General features: G+C 40.3%; 1 protein-coding gene across 10 annotated transcripts in view; it reads left to right on the top strand.

Annotated features, from left to right (window-relative positions):
- The window catches only part of TSPAN4 (tetraspanin 4), a 393,745-nt gene that overhangs the window by 322,308 nt on the left and 53,291 nt on the right, over positions 1-18,146 (top strand). For 8 of the 10 annotated variants that reach the window (XM_052692762.1, XM_052692761.1, XM_052692763.1 and 5 more), the window contains one exon: positions 5,181-5,372. The exons of the other annotated variants lie outside the window; for them this stretch is intronic. In XM_052692762.1, the coding sequence (XP_052548722.1) occupies positions 5,181-5,372 (192 nt within the window). The remainder of the gene's footprint in view (positions 1-5,180; positions 5,373-18,146) is intronic. 10 annotated transcript variants of the gene reach the window in all.

The raw sequence follows: 18,146 nt of genomic DNA, 5'->3' as shown, positions 1-18,146 counted from the left end.
TTAGGAGTGCTGAGAGGGAGTATAAGAAAATGGATACTTTTCTCAGCTGCTTCAGTTTACAGTTTTGAGTTCTTCATATGCAAGGTTTGCATTCAATATGTCATTTTCAATAAAACCAGCGCGCTTTGCCCTCCTTGGCTTTGTGTAATCTCTTTTTGACCCTGCTTATATTTTGATATCCACAAAACTGTGGCCGCAAATTCCAAAGTACAGGTTAGTGTTTTCTTAATAAGTACTTTAATTGGTTTTAAACCCGTGGACAAAATGAACTCTGCCTGTTTTAAAAACTATCTTTCTCTATTTTCCTTTCCTGTCCGATACTGGATTTTAGGGATTGCTTCTATTCCAGTCTCTTCATTCTCACAAATGTTGTCCCCACGAACTGATGGTTTTTTGCTGATTCTTTTTTAAATCATAGCTAAAATGATGTTGCTCAGATCACGGCCATCCTACATGAGGCTTGCACTTATTGTTTGGCTCTGCAGTTCAGAGCCCTAGAGCCTAATTATAATAAAGGCAGAAAGCACTTCAGTTCCTCATGCAGTACTCAACTTTCCAAAATCCAAGGCACAAAGAGATGAACTTTTTATGACATCCTCGCCTCTTACATTTGTTAGATTTTAGACCTCTGACTAGCAAGAGAATTGCAGCATGTGCTACACTGTGGTGATGCTACTGGTGAATATCAGATAAGCTCTGCTAAAGAGCCCGTCCCAGTGGTGGAACACTGGCTGCACGTTCAGTATGTGGTGATGTGATGCAGATACGGGTCCAGAGATTTATTTGTTAGTCTTAAGGCCGCACCAATGCTGGCTTGAAGATGTTCTCTACAAATGGCCAGCAGGCTAGTTTCCAGATCCTTCAACAAGACAGGCAGCTGCTGCAGCAAGAAGTTGTCTGTGTGCTTGTAGAGAAAGCTGCAGTCCCTGCAGTAGCATGTGAGCTTCTGCTTTGTACATGTAGGATCCTGGATTCATTGCATCCTGTCAGTGTACGTATGTACATCCTGTCAGTGTACGTACGTACATATTACATTTCCACCTGACATATGTATCTAGCTAGATACATATGAAACAGCTAGAAACAGTTATTTAAGTACGCCTTACATTACAAGAGCATTTGCTGGGTAATGTTCACATCACAGCTATTAATACTTTGATGTTGATTTTTTCATTGTAAGCTCTTACTCCATAGTTAAAGGAGGGGGGAAGAACATTTGCAGAAGAATAACTGCGTAGCAAGTGGGATTGAGAAAGCCATTTTAAGCCAGTTTAAATTTGTGGAGACTGGGAGAGAAAAATCTTTCTAAGTGAATTATTATAACTGCAAAAAAACTGGTCGTGCTTCCACTTGAGTCCTGTTATCAGTGGATTTTTTAATATAACAGGAATAGTTTTTATCTAAAAGGAAAGTGTGATGGGTAGATCCTAATCAGTCACAGTATGAGAAGCCTTGATTAGATGCATTCTCAATGTAACAAAACCAATATAAAAAACACTTAAGGACACCAACACCATTATGATGAACAATGAGGCAATTTCTCCTGCTGTATTTTAAGTGTGTAGCTGTAACTTCAGAATTATTTTCTCTAACAGCACGCATATATCCGGGGTTGTTTGGGATTACTTTGTTTACAATAGTGTAAGATCAATTTTAAGTGTATGCTCTAAAGCCTGAATAATTTATTTTGTAGCCCATTAGAACAATTTGGAGGATCTAATTTTGCAGACAGCTTTTCTGCTAAGAGAGTGAACTCGCACGTGGCTGTGTCTCCCAGGGAGAAAGAGATGGACTGAATCTCTGCTCTTAGGGTGAGCCACCAGCTTTACTGCTACACTCTGGTATTTAAATGCCCACAAGCAATTTGTCGTAAGCAAAATGAACCACTCCTTCCACAGTCGACTGCAAAGTCCAGGGCTTGCTAAGGACCCACTGTTTATGTTTTTATAGTTGATACTTTAGAATTGAGAAACTGACACATTGGATGGCCTCTTCCAGATTTCCACCACAGTCTATCCTAGACCACAAACATAATTAAAATCTCAATTCAATCTCCAGTCTTAGGGCTATGGAACTATCCCAGATTGGGCACTAGAATAAAAGATTTTACTAAAAAATGCAACATTTACTAGAAAAAAATGTTAAAAAATGCTGCATTCTGTTGTTTCATTCACAATTGCCTTGCTCGAGAGAGTGGAATATCATGAACAATTAGGCAAATAATGTGTTAAACATTTCACAAAAGATTAAAAAATGTCGTCAGTGGCCTGATATCTTTGGGGATTTTTTCTTCTTTTTGTTTTTTTTTTTTTTAATAAATTCTTTTTGAATTAGCCTTGCAGTCTCCATGTAGTACCAATACAGAGTTGTGTAAGGTTGCCAGCTTCAGGCTGTGGTCTTATCACTAATCTTTTTGTTTCAACGTTTAGTGTGTGTTCTAAATGTGACAGCTATTTGCAAGGAAGACACCAGATATTCAGGAGTAGCCCTCGTAATGGTTTTGGTTTTGCTTAATTTTGTATCTCAGCAAATCCTGAAGGCTGTCAAGACTTGTCATCTCATCACTCTTCTTCTGCCTGTTTGATACTGGCAAGGATTGAGAGATGGAGTAGAGGAAGAAAAAGTGGAGGAAAAGGAACAGCATAAGTTACTAAGCAAAATTATCCATAGTTTAGTAGCTTTTTAGAGATGAAGATGAAGAAACCAAATCAGGCAGCAAAGAATCAATTATGACAGTTCTCTTCTGTTTGAGATACCTTGCATAAATAAACACGATCCCTCTGGTCCCTGGAATTGAAACTGGGAGTTACGCTTCTGTTCAGAATAAGAAAAGCAAAAGGAAAGGGGGCCATTTGGAACCAGAAAATATTCTGCCCTCATTGGAAAGGTTCCTGTGGCTGTCTTGGTGGATCTTGAGTTCCCTTATTTGTGTTCTTAACCAGATGCTTGAGTGTTACTGTGTCCTGTGGCCACAGACTTAGAGTTGTGGCTCAGCCCTTGGTGGAAAGAGTAGCGTAGACCAACATCAAGGGCATCCTCCATTTTCCAGGTAGTTGTATGGCAGCTCCGTGACTGTACTCAAGCACCACAAGGAAACATTCTGCTGTGGGAGGAGGAACAGGGCTGGAGTAACGTGCAGCAACCTTCAGTTGTGTGTGCTGCTGGTGTCTAAGAAGCACTCTGTGAAATCCATTATAGCCAAATGGTTTAATGCTCAAAGGATCCCTTTGTACTTGTTAGATTTTGGTTAGTCGACATAAGGAAAAAGTATGTGTTCCCTCTTCAAAAACATAAAGATAATGAGCTGATAGAGAGCCTGAGATATATTAGAGTACCTCTGAATCAAGGACAGCATAGTGAGATGCTCCTGCTGACAAACTGACCTGAAATATTCAGCCCTGATGTAAATGGGACAGCCACAGTTGCAGTGTTCTACATCAAACATCTGGTTTTGTGAAGTTTTGTACTGCCAATGGTTTCTCTGTTTTGCAGCCAAGAATGACTGTGAAAGGAGATGGTGCTGTAGCCTGATGTCCTAAGGGAAATGTCATCTTCGGTGTTGTGTGTTGTACATCATAAAGAACCTAGCGGGTGGTGGAGGAACAGCAAGCATGTCCTGACCCACATCCTATAATACAAGCAGGAGTTGTAGGCACCTGTATTACTTGAAGCATGTAGCAACACAGAGAATGTGAATAGGAATGAAATAAGCTGCCTTTTATTGGTGCTACGGAATTGCTTTGCAAGAAAGAACTGGCACTAATTGCCAGTGCTCTGATTATTCTGGTTTTAGCTTGGGCCTCTTCCCAATAGATATTATTTTACTGTCTTCCCTTTTTAGAGCATATATGCCTCCTTTTTTCCATTTTTTCCTTGGCCTAGGATGATAACTTTTGTTTACATGTCCTCAGGTACTCCAGATAATTTTCTATGGGTTATCTTCCTGTAGTATTTTTCCTACTCCTGTCTCCTGGTTAGTCATTTTAGACCACTGTAAATATCACAGTACACAAGTGGGCAGTGAAGAAAGGTACTTCAGTGTATGTGGTCACTGCAGGTACTGTCCCTCCTTGGTGCTTACCAAGGGCGCACTGCACCAGCTTGAATGTTGCGATATGGGATGCATATATATGGAAAGACAACTTAATGAGATGTTGTGAGTCCACGTGTCCTGGTCCGCCTTCTCTCAGTGGAGACATTCAGGTTGATGCAGCTGAGGTACATTGCAATGAGGTACAGTTTTGCTTCTTAGGTCTGAACAAAAGCAGTCTTGTTTGCAACTAGGGTAGAGCCACCATTCTTGTCTCCTCCTGAGGGGAAATTCAGTATCATGCAGAGGCAACCTTAGCAATTAGCACTAAGAAATTGCTTTGGCTTTTGGGTTTCTCTTCTGTGTTTCATTTCAGAGGCTTAGCTCTGCCCCAGGATTAGCTCTGTCTTTTTCCTCTTCTGGTTCAGGAGTTGCCTTATGTTCATCCATTTTATGCAGACATTTAATTGATATGCTCCTATGTGTGGCTTACTACTCTATGAATGCAGTTTTTTTTCCTCACCTTTAATTGGTTTGGATAATAAAGTGCAATTATAAAACTCAATAAAAATTGGTTATTTTAAAGGGAAGGTAGGAAAGAAAGAAATGTAAGTGATGCGCTGCTGTGTGACTGTATAATAATGCAAAATCCCCTTTGATTTAATTCTATTTAATTGCTCAACTTTACTCAGTTTGTTACAATTGTGCAGACTTTATCTCAATTATAAGCAGCAGGCTTATAATTGTTTGCATTTTTAAAAGTTCCTTGTGTATATAATAATTGTAAATTTGATGTTTTTGTGGTGGTGACTGCCTTTGCTGCCATGCTCCCTTCTCCTTGCTCACATACCAGAAGAGCCTGTACTACTGCTTCCCTTTAAGATTTTTCCTAAACCAGTGAAGTCCTCATCTCATCTGAAATTTGGGTCATTTTTTGATTGTATTATCTTATTGATAAATTTCCTCTTTATAAAGTGTTTTCCTTTGTCTGCATTGTCTACTTTGGGCTGAAAGTGCTGTAACTAAAGATCGTTCTTAGGCATGGCTGCTACAGTGAAGCTGTATTGATTCACTGCTGTATTGATATGGATTAAAATCTGGGGTTACTTTGATACAACAACTGAGCTTTTTTTTCACTTTATTTTTCCAGTTGGGGGGCTGTGGAATCCTTGGAGTGGGCATCTGGCTGGCAGTTACTCAAGGGAACTTTGCCACCCTCTCTTCATCTTTCCCATCACTGTCAGCTGCCAATCTGCTGATTGTCACAGGAACTTTTGTCATGATCATTGGCTTCGTGGGCTGCATAGGTGCCATCAAAGAAAACAAGTGCCTCCTGCTGAGTGTAAGTATTAAGCTGCTGTGCTGTTGTAGTGCTTGCTGTTTTAAGGTGCTGGCGCTATTCCTATGCATGTTACAGTATCCTGTATTTCAACAGAGGTGGTCCACTTGGTGTGTAAGAGATGTGAATATTGTTGGAGTCAGTCTTTGGTAGTTCTGAGGGGTTGCTGCATCATTTGTGACTATGCTTTTAGCCTATCTTTGCAGGATGAGACCTGCAAGAAGGGAAGGGTTAGTGGTTATGTGGGTTTCCTTGAACTCTTCAGAGAGGAGGGAAAGATTTGTGAAGACATCTTTGCAGTATACCCTTGAACTGTTGTTTACTTAGCTTTGGAAGCTATGTCTTCTTAACATCTGCTCTAACGGCACTGATGATGTGAAGTCCTGGGTGGAATTTTAACTGTAGGCAGAAAATGTGAAGAGAAAAACTGATTTTGGTTTAAACTGGAAATGATGTCCTTTAGACTTGGTAGTGTTTATTTTGCCAATCATTAGCTCTCCAAAGATTGAGATGTCAGGAAGTAAAGGTGCCAACATAAGGAGGTTGTTGTGAAATCAAAGATTAATAAGGTACCAGCTGTCCATAATTTAGCAGAGGCTCGAGCCATACAGCTAGTGCATTTTATCAAATATTGTTTGATGCCACTCAATGCTGGACTGACTTTACAGTAGAGAGGGCTTGTTGTAGTTGATGTTAGTGTATATTTTTAGTCCTGTTGAATTGAAGACTGAGATGGCATTGCTGCTGAAGTCTTGTACTTCACAATGAGGTCCATCAAACCTTATAGTGAAGTGAAGCTGGGGTTTCATTTACTGAGCTGGCGATTCCACTGTAAAAAGGCTGTTCATCACCTTATTTCACACAGATCAGGATCTGTCAGTCCTCAGTACTGCGAGAGTTTCTGATATATTGGCCCTCACTAACCTTTTTGGCATAGGCAAATTCTCACAGGATCACTTGTCCTTGCTGCAGCTAGAGTGAATCTACTCCGTCAACTAGATTTGCATCCTTTTGGGGAGATGCAGCTGTTAAGGCTTCTTGCTCCTCCTAACACATACAGCAAAATACTTTTGGTCTTGATTGCACTTGATTGTATTTGGTGGATTGAGTTAGATAAAAGAATAGAATCAATTTGTTTTAGAAACTCTTCGTATGAGAGAGCTGGGAAACTTGAGTTAATTTGATACCATCACTGAGCCCCATTTCTCTGTCTAGTTATTCTGTGTGACTTCTATTTTACTTCACTTTCTTCACTTTGGAAGTGTGTTCCCTTAGATCTGATATTGAGCTGCTATATAGAATCATAGAATCACCAAATGGCTTAGGTTGGAGGTGACCTGAAAGATCACCTAGTTCCAGCCCCCTGCCATAGTCATGATTGCTGTTCACTAGATTGGGTTGCTCAGAGCCCCAGCCAAATTGGCCTAGAATGCTTCCAGGGATAAGGCATACACAACTTCTCTGGGAAACCACTTCCAGTGCCTCACCACCCTCTGAGTAAACAATTTCTCTCTTATACTGATACTAATCTGAATGGTACCCTCTTCAGATTAAAACCATTATCCCTGGTCCTATCACAACACATCCTGATAAAAGAGTCCCTTCCTATTTTTCCTGTAGGCCCCCGTTAGGTACTGAAAAGCTGCTGTAAGGTTTCCCTGGAATATTCTGTTCTCCAGGCTGAACAATGCCAGCTCTCTCAGCCTATCTTCATGGGAGAGGTACTCTAGCCCTGTGAACATCTTAGTCGCCTCCTCTGGACCCACTTTCGAGCATGACAGCAACTCATGAGTAAATTGTCTTGCTCACGCGTGATGTTTCTGCCATATCTTCTTATGCATTATTTGGTTTAGCTAACTTTTCTTAACTTAGGAACTATTTTTTCGTAAGTGTTACTTCTGTCTGTAAACAAGAGCTTTGATAGCACTTTGACAGAGAAATTGAAGTCCAGGCTTAAGTTATGCTTAAGATATGCTTAAGTTGGGCTGATGGAAGCTATTTGACAGTATAGGTAGTGCATTCTGTTGTGCTACTCACCAGATAGTCTATTTGATTCTCTTAATATCTTCCTACTCATTAGCATTTGGCCAGCCCCAGCAACCGACCAAGTAAAGAGGCAAGTGCTAAACAAACTTGCAGAACTGAAATGGGCAGAAGTGATACAAGGTCTGCAGGCAGTTTAAACAAATCCATGGTGGGCTTATAAACAGCAAAAAAAGATCTTAATATCAATATGCAAGCAAGAAGTAAAAGGTAGGAAGTTATGTCATTTGTATCTTTCACTACCCTATACGCAATAGTCTGATGAAGCTCATCCATGCTGGAGGTGTTCCCCAGGATGCTATCATGCTGGAGTGGCAAATCCTCTTGTTATCACCTATGTATGTGAGATAAAACGTTGCTCCACTGAGCAGAGATTTCTGTTTATGTCTGAAGGAGCAGCAGGTTTCATTGCCCTCCTTCTGTCCTCTACTGATGAGTGTGAGAGAAAGACAGGAATATTCACTATGGATGCAGACATAAATAAAGATGATGTGAATGTCATCTGATCCTCCATATGTTCTGTCCATCCTGCCTGTCACCTCCTGCTCTGAAGTCATGCCCTTGAGATCTTGAAGATTCTTATGACATTGCAACCGTATGAATTATATGGACACACCTGGTGTAACCAAGTACAATTTGGACCTCCACCTGCTGTTGTCTTCTGTAGCACGCCCTATCCTAATGACAGGATTGGAAAGGCAGTTGTCCCATGCAATGGAAGCATCTCTTATTTAGCTTTCTAAAAGCAGAAGAAAGAAGAAAAAGACGCTGTAGCCTCAGGTTGCTGCTGGTGTTTGGATAGGTGGTTTGGAGGAAGTAGGTGGTAGTATAGCCAGAGGAACAAAGTGACGTGGGTGTATTAAAATGGGCTGAGGGTGGAGCAGGGGAAGAGTACTACCAGCATAATTCACCTGCACTGGAGCAGCAGAAGCCTTTTCAGTGTTGAAGATAGCTGGATTTGCGTGTATACGATGTTGCCTTATGCATTCTGGTTGATGATGTGATAAGGTGTTAGATTTATTTAAGGAGCCTGCTTAGGTAAACAAGAAATCAGCGGTTTCAAAGAGACATTTCAATTTATCTGTATTTCATACAGGAAGTTACAGAGCAGAGGGGGCTCTAATCCTCTACCTTTGTGTTCTCTAACTTTCCTGTTAGGTTGTCAGTGCAAACCTTTAAGCTCTTTGGTATGAGGCTGTTGTGATGTTAAGTACAAACGATAATAATTGCATACCTCTGGAACTGCCAATGATTTTGAAAGGAAGGAGAACAAATAAAATGTTTCAAGTAACAGAGGACAAACAGAGAAGGGAGGCCAAAAACAGCAGTAGAATTTAATTTGTAAATGAGTTTTTTTCATAGCTGGGTGTAAGGAACTTCAGGAATGAACTGCATTAACCCTGTGAATAAAGTGTTTAGATAACCTAAAGCTTCACAGTTTTACTGACTTGAAAAGACTAATCTAGTGTCCACCAAGTAAGGAGCTGGCAGATATCTTTATTCAGTGGCATTGTATAGCTGGGGACACTGCCTCCTTAATCTTTTAAGAAACAGGCCCATTTCTATCTTTCTGCATTCAGAGAAATGAAATAATATGAAAATCTAAAATGGAGCACGACAGAAAAATGAGAAGGAAACCTCAACCATCCTACGCATTCTGAAAAAAAGTATGCAGATGAGATGAATTGCACAGCTGTCATTCTAAGATTCACTAAACAAAGAATAGGTATTTACAATCATTTTTATTTGCTCCAGCTACAGCGTGAAGGAAGATAAACTTTTCCATCATTAAATTTCCCTAGGGAAATCAAAGCAACTAGTATTTCTTGAAATAAGTATACAACCTGGCATATATAATCTTGCATCTGAAAGCAGATGCAAGTTGATGAGGGAAGCAGGAGAACAATGCTTTCTTGCTTTAGTACGATTCCTTTGACTTCTCTGCTATTCTGGCTGCTCAGTGTCATATAACAGCAGTGTCTGTGCTAAAAAATCTTCTGTAATTAGAAAATGGCAGCTTTATTCTGACAGGTTGGGTCACTGTCCTGAATAGAAGACAGCTAATAAGCTAAGAGTCTGACTTGAGCAAGAAAGATTATTGACTTCATGGATCTTTTTCATAAGCATCTGATCACTCCCTACAGTATCATCTACCTATGCTGCAAATCTCCATAGGATATTCTGAAGAAAAAAAAAGAGGGGAATTTGCTGTTATTTCCTCCTCCATTGCAAATGGCTTACAGTTCCAGTGTCTGTCAGAGCCATTAGCCTTATCTTTCATCTTTGGGAATTTTGACAAAAACTTGCAGTGTGTGTACTTGAACATCATTGTAATGTATATGCTTTTCAGCTGAGGTCAAGTCCTTGCAGAAGATAGGGCACCAGCTCACTATGCCACTCTAGTGCAATTGGTTATGATGATTTGATCACAGAACTGACAGCCCCCTTAGGCAGTGACTGTATGTAAATGTGCCTGTGCTGTTGCTCTATGCTAGAGAAGTTCATGCCTGATTAAGTGCTATTTTCTCTTTCATGCTCACTTGTTGACTCCACTGATTTTTAAGTATCTGTGTAAAGATTGTCTTTTAGGTTAACTGCTTAAGATCTATGTTTGAGGACCTAAATTGCCGAAGTTCTGTCTTGCATACATGTTTTGTTCTCTCTTTCATATGCAATGTACATCAGTGGGCAAAAAGGAAAGGTCACTGTGGATAGCCCAGGTTAAAAAAACCCAACTCCAGATGTTAAATCGTGATGGATCACATTATTCATGATCTGCATTACAGTATCGCCTGCAGGCAGCCCAAGAGATCAGTCAGTTGTGTATGAATTCTGAATGAACTCCTGGTAAGGAGCAGTCCCTGCCCAGCAGAGCTTACCATCTAAATAGATAAGACAAATGGACAGTGTTATTACCCTCATTAGACAGATGGGGAGCTGCAGCACAGTGAAACCGAGCATCTTGCATAGATTGCACCGGGGGAATGGGGTGCAGCTATGAAACAAACCCAGATTGTCTAAATCACAACTCAGTGCCTGCGTCTTCTTTTCCTGATGTCAGTAGAACATGTCCAGCTGTCCTGTGTTCTACAATGACCTTTAGCAAGTATTTAATCCATGTTTCCATAATAGTGATAATAACTTGGAATTTTTTCCTCACATGTATTATGCCTAAATAATAAATAAATATTCCAAAGCAAAGTTATCTCTCAATTTATGTCCTTTTGAAAGTGCCCAGTCGGTACATTCAACTGGTTTATAAGTCAATTACCCTAATTGCAACATTATTTTCAGTTAAGTGGGAAACAGGAGATTTAGAGAAGCTGCCAGAAAGGGCAAGTGAGCATTGTGTAATGGAAAATTTTTGTAAACTGGAACTTACTTTTGGGCCAGGAGATTGTGTCTGCCTGGTTGTAAGAGCTCATGTGTGTAGATATGTTTGAAGACTCTTTCGTTGTGAATAACAACCCATGTTGTTAGGTTGGTAGGTGGTATGATTCATAGGCAGTTTCATCCTGTCATTTTGTGCCACTGTTTTGTTATTGTTTTCCCCCCCAGGATTTGGTACAAGGAACGTGTTCTGCTCCCAGTTGGCATGAGCACAGTGGGCAACGCGCCTGTCAGAAGAGGTAGAGGATGGGTCTGCTTGTGGAGATATTAAGGTCTAAAAAGGCTTTCAGTGTGTGTAGGTGATTCTTTGCCACATAGTACAGGAGTATTTTAGAATGGGGAAGGGACTTGAAATAGAAAAAATGCTGACTTGCTCTCCGATGGCTGAAAGTAGTCATCATTCTTGTGAAGTGTCAACAGTGGGCATATATCAAATCAAGGATCAGATAAGAAAGAAGATGGCTTAGACATTCCCTGTTTCCCCTTGTTCCTGATTAAGCCTATTTTTTGTTTTGTTTGGGGTTTTGTTTCCGCTAGAAAAGCTGAAAGAATGATTAGTGACAAGGGGGAAGAAAATAATCATTAACAGACAGCTCTGTATGCTCAGCTCTATTTAAGTGAGGACTCCATGTTAGTAAGTGAGGAGTTCATCACAGTTGCTAGTGTGAATAAGATCAGAATTAAACCTTTGTGTTAGGTGAGCCTGGCTGTGGAAACTGCTGATAGTCTATATCTGAATGACTATCCAGCCATCAAAAGCCTTTTATTTCTGGAATAGTCCTAGAGGAAAATGAGTGCCAGTGATGTTTTCTGCTGCGCTATTGAGAGTTTTCTGAAGTTCAGCCAGCTCATCTGTAAGTGAAATAGCAATAAAGAAAATGAGGAAAAAGTTAATGAGTGAGAAGAAAAGACAACTAAAACCCCTACTGTTTTCAATAGTATTACTTCATCCAATCAGTGAGCTGACAGCTGAAACTCTATTGGTGATAGGGAATTTATTTCAGAACAACTAAATGGGAAAGAAATAGCCCATGAATGACTTCATCTCAGTAATTTTATGCTACAGAACAAACAGTAGATTCTCACCCCAGCTTAGCACATCAGCGTATGTTATTTTAGTGATCTGAGTAGAAAAGTCAGGATAATTGTGGCTGCAGACACAGCAGCAAGTGATGCAAAGATCAGAAAGGCAGAAGGACACGCAGTGATGTGCCTGAGAGCGTTCTGTGTTGTGTGTAATGCTTCTTAGGTAGCGCTGCGTTACATGTAAAGGTGCTTCCTTGCTGCCTCTTTAAACTGGAAGCAGTGAGAACCAAACTTCAGTAGTCTGGTTGCCTCTCCTTTATTATTAAGCGTTTAGGTCTGTGAGGCACTGCAACGAATTGACCAGAGAAGCTGTGGCTGCGCTGATCCTGGAGGCATTCAAGGCCAGGATGGATAGGGCTGTGGGCAGCCTGATCTACCTAGTGACAGCTCTGCCCACAGCAGGCAAGTTAGAGCTAGTTAATAATTAAGATCCCTTCCAACCCAAGCCATTCTATGATTTTTTGATGAGTTTTTAATGAATTCTGCTTGTCTGATACTGATACTAAAACTTAGGATTGGGTGAGTCCTTCTCTTCCTTTTCCTTTCTTCATTTTTGGTAGTAGCTAGGCAAAATACCTGGGGACAGAGGGACAGAAAGAACAAAGATGGTTTCCTTCCCTCTTTTTTTTTTTTTTTTTTTTTTTTCAGACTTCAGCTCAGGCTCAAATATGTAGAACAAGCTTATGTCATAAGGTCATGCTTGTATAATGTAGACTGATCTATGCCACTAGCACGCAGTACGTTTCAGGTCCTTCAGTTATCTTACGTGGTGCCGAGATGCTGCTTTAAGGCAGACAAACAGAGTAATGGTGCCATGAGCAGGAGTCAGCAGAGCTGTACTAGTTTGTAACAGGTGAAGGTTCAAGCTGTTTGTATAAGTGGCTATCAGTGTTTCAGAGTTCCCAGCGCCTGGCTGATTGACCCAGTGGTACTACCATTAGCCTCCAAACACTCTGCGTGGGCTCAGGATTCCCCATCACTTAGAAAACCCCCTTAGCCTATCTTTTTAGTCCAGGCATTGAAGCAACTCCTATATGCTAGAGTTTAATGAAAATAAAAAGATCAGAGCCTTTTCCAGAATGAGACCTTGACAGCAAGCCTCGTTTTGTCCTGCTGCTGTCTGTAAGGATTTGAGGCAGCCCACAGCTACATCAGTGCATATCAAATTGCCAGGATAATTACGTAACCCAGTGAAACTCATGGAGGAAGAACAGAGCATGAGACTACATTGTGCTTGGATCTCTGGAAAATACTTTTGAGTAAACTTGTTTTCTACCAGGGCTTGCATCTTCAGACAGATAAAGCCATGCACTAATTGTCTGACTTATAAAATGAAGTTCTGCTGATTTTTGTGGGATTTTGCACTGACCTAGGGTCACTTGTGAGATCTGTTAGACAACAGGGCTTTACCATTTTAGAAGCAAAAGATAGATGAGTTGTATGATCCTCAACAGCTCAGACATTTGTTTCACTTCTGAGCATGATGTACAATGTTATTTTTTTTCCTTACAGTGCAGTCATTTCCTCAGATGAAGCCATAGGTTTAAAGAAGCAATGTGTGGGCTTACATTCCCATTCATTTGCTATTTTAGCTACTTTAGCACTGCTTTCTGAAGAGCATCACTGGCTTTTCTCTTTACGGATTTGAATTACATTAAATTCAGAAACATCTAACTCTGGAGGTGGAGTTGGAAGCTAGTTGGCACAAGTCATTGATGCCTATCAAGAAAGGTTTCATTGATATTAGAGGCATGTTGGTTCTCCAGGAGGAGAATGTATGGAATGGAGCAAAGTAAACCAAGCTGATTTGCTGTTCATTTTATTTTGAGCTGTTGCAAAACTGACCTATACACATCTGAAGCAGCAGTGTAGTACGTGTCTGTGTGGTACAGTTGGGAACTGTGGACTGGGCGGAAAACCAGTGGTGTAACTTAAATACAAACAAAATGCTCCAACTTGTCCTTTTTACTCACCTCAGCCATGTGCTTACCAGCATTTCCTTCACTTGCAGTGCAGTTTTGATTCCTAGAAATAAGAGACATCTTATTCTTATAATCAGCAGATGTGGTCCCATGGCAAGTTTAATTCAAGATTTCCAAATGCGTAAGGGGAAACCTGCAGAATTTCAGTTTTGTTGTTTTGTTTTTTTTTCCCCTTCAGGTCATGCTAAGTCCCCAAGCAGCCCACTCATGTCACTTACCCTGATCATCCCGAGGGCACGTCTATCAGCGTGCCCAGCAGCTGATGGCCAGATGTTCAGTGAACGTGGATGTGAAGCCAGCCCTGCCAATTTGCTTGCTCCTCGGGCAGAGCAATGAGGACCAGTCACTGCTGCTCTCAGGGGCACTAAGCTGGCCAATTGCCTGTCATGCTGCTACTTCAGATGACAAGAAATATCCTGGGGAAGGTAGAGTCAGGCAGAAGCTACATTTACCGAGTACAGAGGTGATATTAAGTCTGAGTAAAAGGTGTAAATTTAGACACTAATTCACTTTATATGTCTTTGCCATAGGGGAAGAATACTGAATTAATCCCAAGACAGAGTCTTTTAGTTGTATTTTCCATTAGCTGTGTCAGTTGGACTCAAGTAATTGCTGTGCTATTAATGAAGTAGCACACGGTCTTGAGAGAGCCAGTCTGATCTTTCAGTTTTCTTAACCTGTGTCTTAGTTTACAGGTAGGCTGAGTTTCCGTCTTGACTAGGATTAAGGCAGACACCAGATCGCATTATGCCTTCGCATTACTTCTACAGGAGAGTTGAAACAACCCTAAAAGAGAGTCAGAGGCTCACGAGACCCTTGTTTATGCTAAGAAATAATTTGTGGTCGTGTTAAGTGGGCTTGTACCCACCTATTCTTCTCCTCTGCCAGTGATAGTTAGCTAATACTTGAATTAATTTAGAACCAGTTTTTGGAAAGGATGGGAAATGACTAGAAGTAGTAATAGTATGGGAATGTAGAGTCTCTCAGCTCTCATGAGTGCTGTAAGGCTGGATAATTCCAACTGAAAGCAGTAATGAGACTAAAATGAAATGATGATAATCTGCATTAACTCTGCATATGTTGTATATCTTCCCATAAATAGTTACTCTAGACTTCTTTGAGACTTATTCATCAGCAGGAATATCTGCACATTCATAAAAAATACGGTCCGAACATAAACCAAGCTGTGTTATATATCCACCAGGCATAATGCATGCAAAACTTTGTCGCAATCAAGATGAATTAACTGTTAAGGCTTTTAGAGAATAATAGCTGATGAGCTAAATTTAAATACATGCCATTTTCATAATGGAATTTCTGTTCATAAGTCTGCTCTTACACAGTACTGCTTTTTTACGGTTTATGAGCAAACTTAGCATTTTTTATACTGAAAAAAAATATGAAATGATCATGGAGCTAAAGAGATTCACTTCTAAGAAAGTATTAGAAGCCAGGTATGCACAGCATGGCTAAGTGGGAGTTTGGATAGGATGTATAAAATGTTCAAGGAGTCTAAATACTATTGGCAGAAGGAAAGTATGGCACTACAAGAGGTGTGAGCAATAGTATGGAACTAACAAAAGGAGAATTTGAACTGAACATCTGCAAAAACTTTGGTACTGATATGTGAAATCTGCTGTGATGGAAACAGGTGGATGCAAGTTGCCCTTTCTCTTTGTTGTGAAGTTTGTATAAAGGAGCAATAGAGTGGGATTTTCTTGACTGTAATGCCAGTTGATACTCCTGTCTTGGCTCTGTCCTATCATTCCTTATTCCTTGCCCTGACTTTTTTGTACAAGTATTCCAGGCTGCAGAAGTCATTTCTAAGTTGTCAATACAATTGACGCTTTTTGTTCTGTTCTCTCCGCTTTTCTCAGTTTACTGTGGGAGAAGGCAAGAGATCAGAAGGTTTTATCAATACCAACTGTAGAAGTGCAGCAGCTCCCCTTCGCCTCCTAAATGTTACTTCAGATATAGAGAATATAATCCATGATAAGATAATGGAAAAATTAAAGAGCATATTAAATTCAAGCTAAATTCTTCATTTTCCAGTAGGTTGGTAAATTGTGGCTGCTATAAAATCCATGAAGTTCATTTGGCTTTCTGGATCTCTGAATTTGTAGATAAAGGTTTGATTTGTGTTTGTTTATTCAAAAAAGCGAGATACCATTTATACCTTCAGCATTGAAAATAAAATGATGTCCCTGCGGAGAAGGTTATATGCAGAACGCAGTGTAATATTTGGTAGTACATCTGTTTGTATCAAAACGTAATCCAAAAATCAATTGAGGGAAGAAGGAAAACAGCCTTTCTTTTTGGCTGATAACCTCAGCCTACAGCACAGTAATATGATCTGATAATCTTCCTTTTAAACTCAGCAATAAGGGGCCTTCTCCTTTTGATCAGGACAGTCGGGATCTTTCAAGTGGGCAGAGAACCTGTGCTTTAACATCTGCTGTTGTTTAAAATCGTGGTAAAAAGATAAATGTACCAATTGTGTGGCCACGGGCTCTTTTAAGCCTCAGAGGTCATTGCCAACCTGTGTGCTTCTGTGATTTTAGGAGACTGTCTTCCAGTTACTGGAGCTGTGCTGATCTCTTATACCAAACTTTGATCTGTGCATGTCAGGACCAGGCAAACAAAATCTTTACCAGGCCATCAATTCAGAGCTGTCTTGGAAGACCAGCAACTTGGGCCCAATATGAATGCTCTGTAATTTCTTCTACCTGAGATGCTTCTTCATTAGGAAGTCAAATGTAATATCAGAATTAAAGCTGATCAAATGAGAACTTAGTAATCAAGCCAAATTAAGTAGCAAATGGCTTGACTATGACTGCATCAAACTTGCAGCTGCTGTAATAAAGGCAAAATTGCCTGTAAAAAATATATATATATATTATATATATATTTCCCTTTTCATTCTGAGAGCTGCTTCAGGCCAACATCACATAGCTTGCTGGAGATTAACAGCATTGGCAGTGCATAATAAAACACAGTATAAGCTGACTGCTGAAGTATTTGTCCAGTTTCTTAGATAGGCTGTGCTGATTTACAGGCTGTTTGGCCTAAACAAATTATTTGCTAAGCCATGAATCTTTAAACTGTTTTGGAACATGTCACTATTCCAGAGAGACTACTGGCTTTTGGGTTTTCTTAAGGTGAGGGCTGTTCTGAAAGTAATGCCTCTATTTGATTACATTGGCCCATGATATCAGAGGTGGATGTTGGTGGCATGTCAGTAGAGGTTGAACCTTCCCACCAATATTCCATTACATTTTGCTGCTGTGTGACAGATGGCAGCAGAGGAGCAGTCTGACTGAATGGCATCTGACGTGGAAGAGCAAAAGAAGTAAAGGTGGGGAATTGAATTCTTCTGTATGGAAAAAAATGGCACCACTAACATTCATTAACCCTTGCTGACCTTTTATGGAGACCAAATAGTGGATGTGAGCACAGTGAGGTGGTGGATCGTGCATTTCAACAACGCGGCAACAGACAGTCATCTCCACTGGTGCAGATTTTTATGAGTGCCACATGTAGGACCTTCACTGGTGAAAAGACATAGCTAAAGGTGGTGATGATGGAAAACAGTGTTTTGTAGCTGAGAATTTGCTCTACAGAATAGTGTTATTGTCTTCATTCTATCTGTTCTAATTTCCATGGAAATAAATAGGAGAAATTACTTCTGGAGAGATGCATGTATTGTCCTGCTGTTTGTCAAAGAGGATCTGATTAATACTTAGTAAGAAACTTCTGTCTCTTCATATTTAGCTAAGTGAGAAGAGGGTCTGGTACCCTGACATCTTATTGCCTCCTTGTCTGACAAAGATTTCCATCACACTAAAGGCATTACGTCTGGGGTCAGGCTAAACAGAGCTTTCTTGATTTTGTCATCAGTTGTAATGTTTTTATCTCCTTAAAAAATGTTTGAGGAGACTAACAAGGTAATGGTAGATGGTTTTTCTTGTACTTGGTTACTTTTTCTTTCAGAAGGCTGTGAGGTTAGCTACCCCTGACATAGAGATGGGCAATCTGAGCAGCATGATAGAACTATTCAGATTTGGGGAGGTGAAGCAGTGTGGAAAAAGGACCCAATCCTATGCATTAGTGTATGATGCTTGGTCATCGTGTAAAGGTGCAAGTATCTGTAATGTTCAGGAAATGAGAGAATCTTGTTTGCTGGGAAGAAAACATTAATAGTTGCTCTGTTGAGATAGGACAAGGGGAGATGGCTACAAACTAAAAGAGGAGATTTAGATTGGATATAAGGAAGAAG

Source organism: Tympanuchus pallidicinctus, unplaced genomic scaffold (genome assembly GCF_026119805.1).
Source record: "Tympanuchus pallidicinctus isolate F22 unplaced genomic scaffold, pur_lepc_1.0 scaffold3, whole genome shotgun sequence".
In the NCBI taxonomy this organism is placed as follows: domain Eukaryota; kingdom Metazoa; phylum Chordata; class Aves; order Galliformes; family Phasianidae; genus Tympanuchus; species Tympanuchus pallidicinctus.
Note: the sequence above shows the minus strand (reverse complement) of the source record. Positions and strands in the feature narration are given on the sequence as shown.